Source organism: Coregonus clupeaformis, chromosome 30 (assembly GCF_020615455.1).
Source record: "Coregonus clupeaformis isolate EN_2021a chromosome 30, ASM2061545v1, whole genome shotgun sequence".
In the NCBI taxonomy this organism is placed as follows: Eukaryota; Metazoa; Chordata; class Actinopteri; order Salmoniformes; family Salmonidae; genus Coregonus; species Coregonus clupeaformis.
In genome coordinates this window covers 1,578,835-1,593,262 of record NC_059221.1, presented here as the reverse complement: position 1 = coordinate 1,593,262, position 14,428 = coordinate 1,578,835, and the positions used below count along the sequence as shown (strand labels likewise).

Below are 14,428 nucleotides of genomic sequence, written 5' to 3'. Positions count from 1 at the left end.
ATGGGTCGTGGATGGGTATTCCAGCATGACAATGACCCAAAACACACGGCCAAGGCAACAAAGGAGTGGCTCAAGAAGAAGCACATTAAGGTCCTGGAGTGGCCTAGCCAGTCTCCAGACCTTAATTCCATAGAAAATCTGTGGAGGGAACTGAAGGTTTGAGTTGCCAAACATCCGCCTCGAAACCTTAATGACTTGGAGAAGATCTGCAAAGAGGAGTGGTACAAAATCCCTCCTGAGATGTGTGCAAACCTGGTGGCCAACTACAAGAAACGTCTGACCTCTATGATTGCCAACAAGGGTTTTGCCACCAAGTACTCAGTCATGTTTTGCAGAGGGGTCAAATACTTATTTCCCTCATTAAAATGCAAATCAATTTATAAAATTTTTGACATGCGTTTTTCTGGATTTTTTTGTTGTTATTCTGTCTCTCACTGTTCAAATAAAACTAACATTAAAATTATAGACTGATCATGTCTTTGTCAGTGGGCAAACGTACAAAATCAGCAGGGGATCAAATACTTTTTTCCCTCACTGTATATATACACTGCTCAAAAAAATTAAGGGAACACTTAAACAACACAATGTAACTCCAAGTCAATCACACTTCTGTGAAATCAAACTGTCCACTTAGGAAGCAACACAGATTGACAATAAATTTCACATGCTGTTGTGCAAATGGAATAGACAACAGGTGGAAATTATAGGCAATTAGCATGACACCCCCAATAAAGAAGTGGTTCTGCAGGTGGTGACCACAAACCACTTCTCAGTTCCTATACTTCCTGGCTGATGTTTTGGTCACTTTTGAATGCTGGTGGTGCTTTCACTCTAGTGGTAGCATGAGACGGAGTCTACAACCCACACAAGTGGCTCAGGTAGTGCAGCTCATCCAGGATGGCACATCAATGCGAGCTGTGGCAAGAAGGTTTGCTGTGTCTGTCAGCGTAGTGTCCAGAGCATGGAGGCGCTGCCAGGAGACAGGCCAGTACATCAGGAGACGTGGAGGAGGCCGTAGGAGGGCAACAACCCAGCAGCAGGACCGCTACCTCTGCCTTTGTGCAAGGAGGAGCAGGAGGAGCACTGCCAGAGCCCTGCAAAATGACCTCCAGCAGGCCACAAATGTGCATGTGTCTGCTCAAACGGTCAGAAACAGACTCCATGAGGGTTGTATGAGGGCCCGACGTCCACAGGTGGGGGTTGTGCTTACAGCCCAACACCGTGCAGGACGTTTGGCATTTGCCAAAGAACACCAAGATTGGCAAATTCGCAACTGGCGCCCTGTGCTCTTCACAGATGAAAGCAGGTTCACACTGAGCACATGTGACAGACGTGACAGAGTCTGGAGACGCCGTGGAGAGCGTTCTGCTGCCTGCAACATCCTCCAGCATGACCGGTTTGGCGGTGGGTCAGTCATGGTGTGGGGTGGCATTTCTTTGGGGGGCCGCACAGCCCTCCATGTGCTCGCCAGAGGTAGCCTGACTGCCATTAGGTACCGAGATGAGATCCTCAGACCCCTTGTGAGACCATATGCTGGTGCGGTTGGCCCTGGGTTCCTCCTAAAGCAAGACAATGCTAGACCTCATGTGGCTGGAGTGTGTCAGCAGTTCCTGCAAGAGGAAGGCATTGATGCTATGGACTGGCCCGCCCGTTCCCCAGACCTGAATCCAATTGAGCACATCTGGGACATCATGTCTCGCTCCATCCACCAACGCCACGTTGCACCACAGACTGTCCAGGAGTTGGCGGATGCTTTAGTCCAGGTCTGGGAGGAGATCCCTCAGGAGACCATCTGCCACCTCATCAGGAGCATGCCCAGGCGTTGTAGGGAGGTCATACAGGCACGTGGAGGCCACACACACTACTGAGCCTCATTTTGACTCGTTCTAATGACATTACATCAAAGTTGGATCAGCCTGTAGTGTGGTTTTCCACTTTAATTTTGAGGGTGACTCCAAATCCAGACCTCCATGGGTTGATACATTTTATCCATTGATAATTTTTGTGTGATTTTGTTGTCAGCACATTCAACTATGTAAAGAAAAAAGTATTTATTAAGATTATTTCATTCATTCAGATCTAGGATGTGTTGTTTAAGTGTTCCCTTTATTTTTTTGAGCAGTGTATATATTTTTTTTACATTTAATGGACTATGCATTATGTGGGTTGAATGCCCTAACAAAACATAACATTTTAAAAATAAAAGTCCCATGATGGTAGTGAGTGCCCATGACTGCTTATCACTTACTAAACCATTAGTTATTCACACTACTTTAATAAAATAGTTTCGTTCTTGTGTATTTTACATTTGTTTTATTTAATGACATTATTTCATTCCAAGTCATCATCTCATCTCTATAGAGCTGCTGCCTATGCTGTCTGACAAAATCACTATTTTAGTAGTTTTTCAAAATAAATAAGGCATACTTTTATGACTGCTGAATAAAACTATTAAATCACTTAGATCATGTATTTTCAGGTAGAGATACCTCAAAGAAACTGCTCTATGTATCCCCTCTTGTTCTTGCATATGATCTGATTTATCTCTAGAGAAACTGCAGTGCAATGTGCACATTGAGCTCACAGACAAAAAAAGAACGAAATGTAATTCAAATAATTGAACCGATGTCGGTCAATAAGTTGTTTAAAAACCGAAAAATAACAGACTTTTCTCCAGACTTCCGCTAAAAGTAATTCAGATGCTTTTTGTATTGGTGACTGTGGAATGTAAACTTTCGATTTACTGTAAAACAGTAAACTTCACTGGATCAAAAAGGCCTTTTTAAAGAGCTGTCCTTGTAACATTTTTTATTTATTTTTAATGGCACTTCAGAGAGCGGTAACAAGGACAAACGACGAGCCTGAATTATTTCCAAAGATCGGAGACTTAGAAAGCTGAAACATTGAACAAATATATTGGAATAGATATTCCATAGAAAGAATATACAGTGCCTTCAGAAAGTATTCACACACCTTGACTTTTTCCACATTTTGTTGTGTTATAGCCTGAATTTAAAATGGATTAAATTGAGATTCTGTGTCACTGGCCTACAGTGGAATTATGTTTTTCAAATAAACTAAACATGAAAAGCTGAAATATCTTGAGTCATTAAGTATTCAACCCCTTTGTTATGGCAAGCCTAAATTAGATAAAATGTGCTTATCAAGTCACATAATACATTGCAGGGACTCACTGTGTGCAATAATAGTGTTTAACATGATTTTTGAATGACTGCCTCATCTCTGTACCCCACACATACAATTATCTGTAAGGTCCCTCAGTCGAGCAGTGAATTTCAAACACAGATTCAACCACAAAGACCAGGGAGGTTTTCCAATGCCTCGCATAGAAGGTCACCTATTGGCAGATGGGTATAAAAAATAGAAACATTGAAAAGCCAGCCCTTTGAGCATGGTGAAGTTATTAATTACACTTTGGATGGTTTATCAATACACCCAGTCACTACAAAGACACAGGTGTCCTTCCTAACTCAGTTGCCGGAGAGGAAGGAAACTGCTCAGGGATTTCACCATGAGGCCAATGGTGACTTTAAAACAGTTACAGAGTTGAATGGCTATTATAGGAGAAAACAACATTGTTGTTACTCCACAATAATAATCTAATTGACAGAGTGAAAAGAAGGAAACCTGTACAAACAAAAAAATATTCCAAAACATGAATCCTGTTTTTAACAAGGCACTAAAGTAATACTGCAAAACATGTGGCAAAGCAATTCACTTTTTGTCCTGAATACAAAGTGTTACGTTTGGGGCAAATCCAATACAACACATTACTGAGTACCACTCTCCATATTTTCAAGCATAGTGGTGGCTGCATCATGTTATGGGTATCCTTGTAATCGTTAAATACTGGGGAGTTTTTTAAAGATAAAACACAAATGGAATGGAGCTAATCACAGGCAAAATCCTAGAGGAAAACCTGGATCAGTCTGCTTTCCACCATACACTGGGAGATGAATTCACCTTTCAGCAGGACAATAACCTAAAACACAAGTCCAAATCTACACTGGAGTTGCTTACAAAGAAGACAGTGAATGTTCCTGAGTGGCCGAGTTACAGTTTTGACTTAAATCTACTTGAAAATGTATGGCAAGACCTGAAAAATGGTCTAGCAATGATCAACAACCAATTTGACAGAGCTTAAATAATTTTGAAAATAATAAATGGGCAAATGTTGTGTAAATCCAGGTGTGGAAAGCTCTTAGAGGTTTACCCAGAAAGACTCGAACGAACCCACAACCCTGGCGTTGCAAGCGCCATGCTCTACCAACTGAGCTACAGGGGGCCTGCATCTATGATGCAAGTTATCCTTTTGATATTCTCCAGACCAGTTATAATGCAATATTGTACAACATTTAAAACAAGATGTACAGTACTAGGAAGCCCAAATGCTTCTTTCGACCGTTCGACTCACTCCCATCTGTATTGACGGGGTGCTGTAGCAAGGCCTCCACTGGCCCTAATGGGTAAATCAATGGTGTAGTCGTGGAAGTGCCACTTAGCATAACCCATTTTCTTAAGTGGATTATGGGGCAGGTCACACTGTAACGGGCGGTGCAGGGACAAGAGGAGCAGCAGTCCGTCCCCTCGGCCTGATATGGGTCATCAGCAATGGGAGGGCATTCACTTTATTAGCCCCACACACACAGTGAACAATGGAGGAACTCCAGAGGCCAGGGGTATCAAGGAGGGTACACATCAAACTCAAAACAAAGACTGTCTCCTTCTCTTTTTTTTTTATGCCCAAGACCGTACAAAACAATTGAAACCGAATCCAATTGTTAGGATTCGCTATCATTGTGACTGTGTTGATTATGATAAATGGAGATGATAAAAAAGGATTGTGAAATGGATTTGATACCAATATATGAGAGGCCATTTTGTGAGTCTTCTAAAGTTTAAAATAAAACCTAAGAAATTGAATAAATACAAGTTAAGAGAGGGAGGGAGTTAAGCGAAGGAGGGGGGCACCAATTAGCTGTTGGTCTTTGATGTGGCTGTCACCCGCACTGCCTATGAACCTTTTAATTAGCAGGGAAGATGTCTGCATCAGCTATTCTCCCAGCACCCATGTCTGCCTGCTCCTTTTACTCAATCATGTCATAACCAGAATCCGTTTAGCCAAGGGATCTCCATTAAGATGAGCAAATACAGTACGGTGGAGACTCTGGAGAGAGGAGAAAATAAAATAATAAACCATTTTTTCTTGCTCTATTTTAAAGAAGGGCTGGGAATTGTCTGAGCAAATAAAAACGGTAGAAGCAATAGAGGAAGCAATGTGTGATTTACCAATAAGATGAGGTGATGACTAGAGGGAGGGAAGAAGTAGAGAGGATATAAAGGTGGATTATGGGAGGTAAAGTAGAGAAAGGGGTGTGAACTTCGGAAGAACATGGCCCGAGTCACCTCAATACTATCAATATCAGGACCAGGACACACTCCTGTCTGTAAAAAAACACTGTACCAATATCATGACCTGTGTGAATTTCAACATGACCATTTGTCATCTGTCACAAGTCCCCTTTGTGTGCGCGTGTTTGCACGTCTCCGTACTAGGGCTGGGAATTGCCAGGGACCTCACAATACAATATTATCATGATATTTAGGTGCCGATACGATATGTATTGCAATTCTCACAATTCTACATGTATTGCGATTCGATACTGTGATTTTTATTGCGATTCAATGTTCCAAACATATTGCTCACCATGTCTGCTGCAGAAGGACAAGAGAGCCATAAGAAAACGAGTTTTGATCAGTCATGGAAATAAAAGTGCTGGAAAATTGTCTCCCTATTTAAAAAGAAGATGGAGAACAAGCTACAAAGGAAAAATACTGGAGTTTTGGTGCAGTTACAGCCAACGAGCGCAAAAATAATATTGCGATATTGTCCAAACTATACAATATATTGTCAAAAGTAATATCCCCATATGTAACCAGTGGTGTAAAGTACTTAAGTAAAAATTCTTGAAAGTACTACTTAAGTAGTTTTTTGGGGTATCTGTACTTTACTATCTATATTTTTGACAACTTTTACTTTACTACACTCCTAAAGAAAATGATGTACTTTTTACTCCATACATTTTCCCTGACACACAAAAGTACTAGTTGCATTTTGAATGCTTAGCAGGACAGGAAAATGGTCTAATTCACACACTTATCAAGAGAACATCCCTGGTCATCCCTACTTCCTCTGATCTAGCGGACTCACTAAACCCATGCTTCGTTTGTAAATGATGTCTGAGTGTTGGAGCGTGCCCCTGGCTATCCGTAAAAAATAAAAAATAAATAAAAAATTGTGCTGTCTGGTTTGCTTAATATAAGGAATTTTTTATAATTTATACTTTTACTTTTGATACTTAAGTATATTTTAGCAGTTACATTTACTTTTGATACTTACGTGTATTTGAAACCAAATACTTTTAGACTTATACTCAAGTAGAATTTTACTAGGTGACTTCCACTTTTACTTGAGTCATTTTCTATTAAGGTATCTTTACTTTTACTCAAGTATGACAATTGGGTACTTTTTCCACAACTGTATGTAACTATATAGATTTTCCCCCCATCACTACTGCATACGTCTGTGTGTGTGTTTTGAAGTGTATTAGGGGGGATCGAAAACAGCGTGGCCTTGGTCGGCCCAGACACGCTGGTGGCTTGTTGCTCCAGACTTTTGTTTGTTTTCACACCATTTGTCAGCCCTTCAGACAGACTGCTGTTGAAGGATGTGACAGCGCGTTAGTCCAAATAAACCCCCGCTACATAAAGAAGAATGGAGTGACAGGGAGAAGAGAGTGAGAGAAAGAGGGAAAGTTTCTTAGCGAGATAGATGCAAGCGCTGGTTATGGATGGATGGCTGCGAAGGAGGAAAAAGCCCCTGATCTGCTTTTGATGAGCTCTTTTCCACATCTCTCTCTCCCTCCCTCTCTCTCTCTCCCTCCGTATTCGGGGGTGCATAGTTCATCGCCTGTGCATCACCGTGTGATATCCTCACCCATAATCCTGTTTAGTAAATGTGTATTCAATTAAAACCGTCCTGGGCCCCAAGGTGATACACTATGCTCACTCGCCACTTTGTCAGTGTCAACAAAGAAGCTGAGCCCGGGCCTACCAGAGTGTGAAATTAAACAGGTGATAAATTCTCCCTGTACAGCCAATGGTGGGAACACTGTCATTTTTCATTACCACTAAATAAAAGAGTGAGAAAACACTTCCATTTCTCCTCGTGACTAATGAATATGTTTTTTAAGTTGGGTCTAAATAAACAAATAAATCACTTGTTCAATTTGCCGGAGTTGGAGAATTCTACCAGTACTAAGCTACTACTAGAACTACCCCATGAACAAAGCCCTGGCTTCTAGTTGAAAGGGGGGTTGTGGGTTAGTTATCTATTAGAGGGGCAAGAGGAATGGTGACAAGGCGTGGAACAACGATATGGGGCACAATGTGTGTGTGTACAGTGGCTTGCGAAAGTATTCTCCAATTTTGTTGCCTTACAACTTGGAATTAAAATGGATTTTTGGGGGGTTTGTACCATTTGATTTACACAACATGCCTACCACTTTGTAGATGTAAAATATATTTTTATTGTTAAACAGATAAGACAAAAAAACTGAAAACTTGAGCGTGCATAACTATGTACAGTGCAAGGCACTGTATTTGTCTGAGTGTGTGTATATACTATAGGTGCTGTGTGTGCATATAATGATAATATGGGGCACAGTGTGTGTGTGTATGTGTCTGAGTGTGTGTATATACTATAGGTGCTGTGTGTGAGTAAAATGATGATATGGGGCACAGTTTATTTGTGTGTGCACATGTGTGTATTATATGTGCAGTGTGTGTGTATCATGGCACATTTCTTTCTGCTACACATACAAAAGGTTACTTGACTCAGTCTATGAGATTATGTTAAATCGACCACAACCAGCTGGGAGTTAAGAGCTGGCGAGCAGAGCTGGCCGTAAACAGTAGAGTAGACAACGGCTCAGTGAGAGAGAGAAAAAATCCCAGGACAGACTACTCTCACCCATTTACCCCCTTCCTCCCTCTGTCCATCTCTCAGTCTCTCCATCTCGCTCTTTCTCTACCCCTCCATCCCTATATCTCTCTCTCCCCCTCTTTCCAACTCACCATCTCTCCATTTTCCCCCTATCAACCATCCCCCCTATCCACCTCTCCATTTTCCCCGTCTATTTTCCCCTTCTCCATCTCTCTCATAATTTCTGGCAGGTGAAACCTGCTCTGTGTTCACACCTCCTCAAACGATGATAGTCTCGGTGACGGTGACTACGTCTGGCCACAAGGGACTATCGCTGACGTTGTCTGCATGACAACCGTACGGTGACAAAGAAACCAAGAGAGAGGGCTGATTGTCACACAGAGGAGAGGAGTAGAAGCTCTGGAACTGTGCCAGTAGGACAGAGGAGAGCAGCTCCACAAAGGGTTTACGTTGTGAACTAGGCTGCCACTTGTGAAGCAAGTCATGTAAAAGCACTCTGTCTCAAAGTTTAGATTTTCTCTTCACGATTAGTAGTGACCACAAGTTTATTTTTCCCTGACGATGGGAGATACTTACAGTATCAATAGGGATTGATCAACATCACCAGCTATCAACAGTACAGTGGGGAGAACAAGTATTTGATACACTGCTGATTTTGCAGGTTTTCCTACTTACAAAGCATGTAGAGGTCTGTAATTTTTTATCATAGGTACAATTCAAATGTGAGAGACAGAATCTAAAACAATCCAGAAAATCACATTGTATGATTTTTAAGTAATTAATTTGCATTTTATTGCATGACATAAGTATTTGATCACCTACCAACCAGTAAGAATTCCGGCTCTCACAGACCTGTTAGTTTTTCTTTAAGAAGCCCTCCTGTTCTCCACTCATTACCTGTATTAACTGCACCTGTTTGAACTCGTTACCTGCATAAAATACACCTGTCCACACACTCAATCAAACAGACTCCAACCTCTCCACAATGGCCAAGACCAGAGAGCTGTGTAAGGACATCAGGGATAAAATTGTAGACCTGCACAAGGCTGGGATGGGCTACAGGACAATAGGCAAGCAGCTTGGTGAGAAGGCAACAACTGTTGGCGCAATTATTAGAAAATGGAAGAAGTTCAAGATGACGATCAATCACCTTCGGTCTGGGGCTCCATGCAAGATCTCACCTCGTGGGGCATCAATGATCATGAGGAAGGTGAGGGATCAGCCCAGAACTACACGGCAGGACCTGGTCAATGACCTGAAGAGAGCTGGGACCACAGTCTCAAAGAAAACCATTAGTAACACACTACGGCGTCATGGATTAAAATCCTGCAGCGCACGCAAGGTCCCCCTGCTCAAGCCAGCGCAAGTCCAGGCCCGTCTGAAGTTTGCCAATGACCATCTGGATGATCCAGAGGAGGAATGGAAGAAGGTCATGTGGTCTGATGAGACAAAAATATAGCTTTTTGGTCTAAACTCCACTCGCCGTGTTTGGAGGAAGAAGAAGGATGAGTACAACCCCAAGAACACCATCCCAACCGTGAAGCATGGAGGTGGAAACATCATTCTTTGGGGATGCTTTTCTGCAAAGAAGACAGGACGACTGCACCGTATTGAGGGGAGGATGGATGGGGCCATGTATCACAAGATCTTGGCCAACAAATCAAATCAAATCAAATTGTATTGGTCACATGCGCCGAATACAACAGGTGCAGACATTACAGTGAAATGCTTACTTACAGCCCTTAACCAACAGTGCATTTATTTTTAACAAAAAAAGTAATAATAAAACAACAACAAAAAAAGTGTTGAGAAAAAAAAGAGCAGAAGTAAAATAAAGTGACAGTAGGGAGGCTATATATACAGGGGGGTACCGTTGCAGAGTCAATGTGCGGGGGCACCGGCTAGTTGAGGTAGTTGAGGTAATATGTACATGTGGGTAGAGTTAAAGTGACTATGCATAAATAATTAACAGAGTAGCAGCAGCGTAAAAAGGATGGGGTGGGGGGGCAGTGCAAATAGTCCGGGTAGCCATGATTAGCTGTTCAGGAGTCTTATGGCTTGGGGGTAGAAGCTGTTGAGAAGTCTTTTGGACCTAGACTTGGCACTCCGGTACCGCTTGCCGTGCGGTAGCAGAGAGAACAGTCTATGACTAGGGTGGCTGGAGTCTTTGACAATTTTGAGGGCCTTCCTCTGACACCGCCTGGTATAGAGGTCCTGGATGGCAGGAAGCTTGGCCCCAGTGATGTACTGGGCCGTACGCACTACCCTCTGTAGTGCCTTGCGGTCGGAGGCCAAGCAGTTGCCATACCAGGCGGTGATGCAACCAGTCAGGATGCTCTCGGTGGTGCAGCTGTATAATTTTTTGAGGATCTGAGGACCCATGCCAAATCTTTTCAGTCTCCTGAGGGGGAATAGGCTTTGTCGTGCCCTCTTCACGACTGTCTTGGTGTGTTTGGACCATGATAGTTCGTTGGTGATGTGGACACCAAGGAACTTGAAGCTCTCAACCTGTTCCACTACAGCCCCGTCGATGAGAATGGGGGCGTGCTCAGTCCTCTTTTTTTCCTGTAGTCCACAATCATCTCCTTTGTCTTGGTCACGTTGAGGGAGAGGTTGTTGTCCTGGCACCACACGGCCAGGTCTCTGACCTCCTCCCTATAGGCTGTCTCATCGTTGTCGGTGATCAGGCCTACCACTGTTGTGTCGTCGGCAAACTTAATGATGGTGTTGGAGTCGTGCCTGGCCATGCAGTCATGGGTGAACAGAGAGTACAGGAGGGGACTGAGCACGCACCCCTGAGGGGCCCCCGTGTTGAGGATCAGTGTGGCAGATGTGTTGTTACCTACCCTTACCACCTGGGGGCGGCCCGTCAGGAAGTCCAGGATCCAGTTGCAGAGGGAGGTGTTTAGTCCCAGGATCCTTAGCTTAGTGATGAGCTTAGAGGGCACTATGGTGTTGAATGCTGAGCTGTAGTCAATGAATAGCATTCTCACGTAGGTGTTCCTCTTGTCCAGGTGGGAAAGGGCAGTGTGGAGTGCAGTAGAGATTGCATCATCTGTGGATCTGTTGGGGCGGTATGCAAATTGGAGTGGGTTTCTGGGATAATGCTGTTGATGTGAGCCATGACCAGCCTTTCAAAGCACTTCATGGCTACAGACGTCAGTGCTACGGGTCGGTAGTCATTTAGGCAGGTTATCTTAGAGTCCTTGGGCACGGGGACTATGGTGGTCTGCTTGAAACATGTTGGTATTACAGACTCAGACAGGGACATGTTGAAAATGTCAGTGAAGACACTTGCCAGTTGGTCAGCACATGCTCGGAGTACACGTCCTGGTAATCCGTCTGGCCCTGCGGCCTTGTGAATGTTGACCTGCTTAAAAGTCTTACTCACATCGGCTACGGAGAGCGTGATCACATAGTCATCCGGAACGGCTGGTGCTCTCATGCATGCTTCAGTGTTGCTTGCCTCGAAGCGAGCATAGAAGTGGTTTAGCTCGTCTGGTAGGCTTGTGTCACTGGGCAGCTCGCGGCTGTGCTTCCCTTTGTAGTCTGTAATAGTTTTCAAGCCCTGCCACATCCGACGAGCGTCAGAGCCAGTGTAGTACGATTCAATCTTAGTCCTGTATTGACTCTTTGCCTGTTTGATGGTTCGTCTGAGGTCATAGCGGGATTTCTTATAAGCGTCCGGGTTAGAGTCCCGTTCCTTGAAAGCGGCAGCTCTACCCTTTAGCTCAGTGCGGATGTTTCCTGTAATCCATGGCTTCTGGTTGGGGTATGTACGTACGGTCACTGTGGGGACGACATCATCGATGCACTTATTGATGAAGCCAGTGACTGATGTGGTGTACTCCTCAATGCTGTCTGAAGAATCCCGGAACATGTTCCAGTCTGTGCTAGCAAAACAGTCCTGTAGCTTAGCATCTGCGTCATCTGACCACTTTTTTATTAACCGAGTCACTGGTGCTTCCTGCTTTAGTTTTTGCTTATAAGCAGGAATCAGGAGGATAGAGTTATGGTCAGATTTGCCAAATGGAGGGCGAGGGAGAGCTTTGTATGCGTCTCTGTGTGTGGAGTAAAGGTGGTCTAGAGTTTTTTTCCTCTGGTTGCACATTTAACATGCTGGTAGAAATTAGGTAGAACGGATTTAAGTTTCCCTGCATTAAAGTCCCCGGCCACTAGGAGCGCTGCATCTGGATGAGCGTTTTCCTGTTGATTTATGGCCTTGTACAACTCATTCAGTGCAATCTTAATGCCAGCATTGGTTTGTGGTGGTAAATAGACAGCTATGAAAAATATAGATGAAAACTCTCTTGGTAAATAGTGTGGTCTACAGCTTATCATAAGATACTCTACCTCAGGCAAGCAAAACCTCGAGACTTCCTTAGTATTTGATTTTGTGCACCAGCTGTTGTTTACAAATATACACAGACCGCCACCCCTTGTCTTACCGGAGTCAGCCGTTCTATCCTGCCGATGTAGCGTATAGCCCGCTAGCTGTATGATATCCATGTCGCTGCTCAGCCACGACTCGGTGAAACATAAGATATTACAGTTTTTAATGTCCCGTTGGTAGGATAACCGTAATCTTAAGTCATCCAATTTATTTTCAAATGATTGAACGTTGGCTAATAGGATTGATGGAAGAGGCTGTTTACTCGCTCGCCGTCGGATCCTTACAAGGCACCCCGATCTACGTCCACGATATCTCCGTCTCTTCCTCACGCGAATGACTGGGATTTGGGCCTTGTCGGGTGTCTGTATGATATCCTTCGCGGCCGCCTCATTGAAGAAAAAATCTTCGTCCAATACGAGGTGAGTAATCGCTGTCCTGATATCCAGAAGCTCTTTTTGGTTATAAGAGACGATGGCAGAAACATTATGTACAAAATAAATTACAAATAACGCGGAAAAACACACATAATAGTACAATTGGTTAGAGGGCTGTAAAACGGCAGCCATCTTCTCCAGCGCTGTTCCTACAACCTCCTTCCCCCAGTAAGAACATTGAAGATGGGTCGTGGCTGGGTCTTCCAGCATGACAACGACCCGAAACACACAGCCAGGGCAACTAAGGAGTGGCTCCATAAGAACCATCTCAAGGTCCTGGAGTGGCCTAGCCAGTCTCCAGACCTGAACCCTATAGAAAATCTTTGGAGGGAGCTGAAAGTCTGTATTGCCCAGCGACAGCCCCGAAACCTGAAGGATCTGGAGAAGGTCTGTATGGAGGAGTAGGCCAAAATCCCTGCTGCAGTGTGTGCAAACCTGGTCAAGACCTACAGGAAACGTATGATCTCTGTAATTGCAAACAAAGGTTTCTGTACCAAATATTAAGTTCTGCTTTTCTGATGTATCAAATACTTATGTCATGCAATAAAATGCAAGTTAATTACTTAAAAATCATACAATGTGATTTTCTGGATTTGTGTTTTAGATTCCGTCTCTCACAGTTGAAGTGTACCTATGATAAAAATGACAGACCTCTACATGCTTTGTAAGTAGGAAAACCTGCAAAATCGGCAGTGTATCAAATACTTGTTCTCCCTACTGTAGCTACCAAAACAAAGTGGACAATGACAGAAGTCAATGGAAAGAAAATAGTTTTCATAATTTCATAACTCCTACCTTCGTCGCAGTTGCTGGGCTTGGCCACCTCAATCTTCTTCTTGAGGACGCAGGATGCCAATCCCAGCTCGCAAGTGTTGTCGTAGGTGACGCCGTCGCTGCCACACACAGGCGATAAAGCCTGGCCCTGGCACTGCGTGCACTCGCACTTGTTCTGGATGCAGCGGGCCCCCCAGGCACAGACAGCGCTGCCGCACGTCTCTGTAAATGCACATACAAACACACACACAAACAGACGAACGCACACACACAGGGTTGTCAGTGACTATGCAGTGGAATCATGAACAAGGAATATGCTTGCTAAAATACAACAGAGATACAATTACATTACTTTAATAAGACATAGTCACTGAACAAAAATATAAACGCAACATGTAAAGTTTTGGTCACGCATTTCTCCTTTGCCAAGATAATCCATCTGCCTGACCAGTGTGGCATATCAAGAACCTGATTAAACAGGATGATCATTATACAGGTGCTCCTAGTGCTGGGGACAATAAAATACCATTCTAAAATGTGGTTTTGTCACACAACCCAATGCCATAGATGTCTCAAGTTTTGAGGCCGCGTGCAATTGGCATGCTGACTACGGGAATGTCCACTAGAGCTGTTGCCAGAGAATTGAATGTTAATTTTTCTACCATAAGCCGCCTCCGAAGTCGTTTTAGAGAATTTGGCAGTACGTCCAATCGGCCTCACAACCACAGACCACGTGTATGGTGTTGTGTGGGCGAGAAGTTTGCTGATGTAAACGTCTTGAACAGAGTGCCCCATGGTGGC

At 43.8% G+C, this 14,428-nt stretch overlaps 1 protein-coding gene across 3 annotated transcripts in view; it reads right to left on the bottom strand.

Annotated features, from left to right (window-relative positions):
- The window catches only part of LOC121545981 (agrin-like), a 405,148-nt gene that overhangs the window by 77,915 nt on the left and 312,805 nt on the right, over positions 1-14,428 (bottom strand). For all 3 annotated transcript variants that reach the window (XM_045209396.1, XM_045209397.1, XM_045209398.1), the window contains one exon: positions 13,649-13,849. In XM_045209396.1, the coding sequence (XP_045065331.1) occupies positions 13,649-13,849 (201 nt within the window). The remainder of the gene's footprint in view (positions 1-13,648; positions 13,850-14,428) is intronic.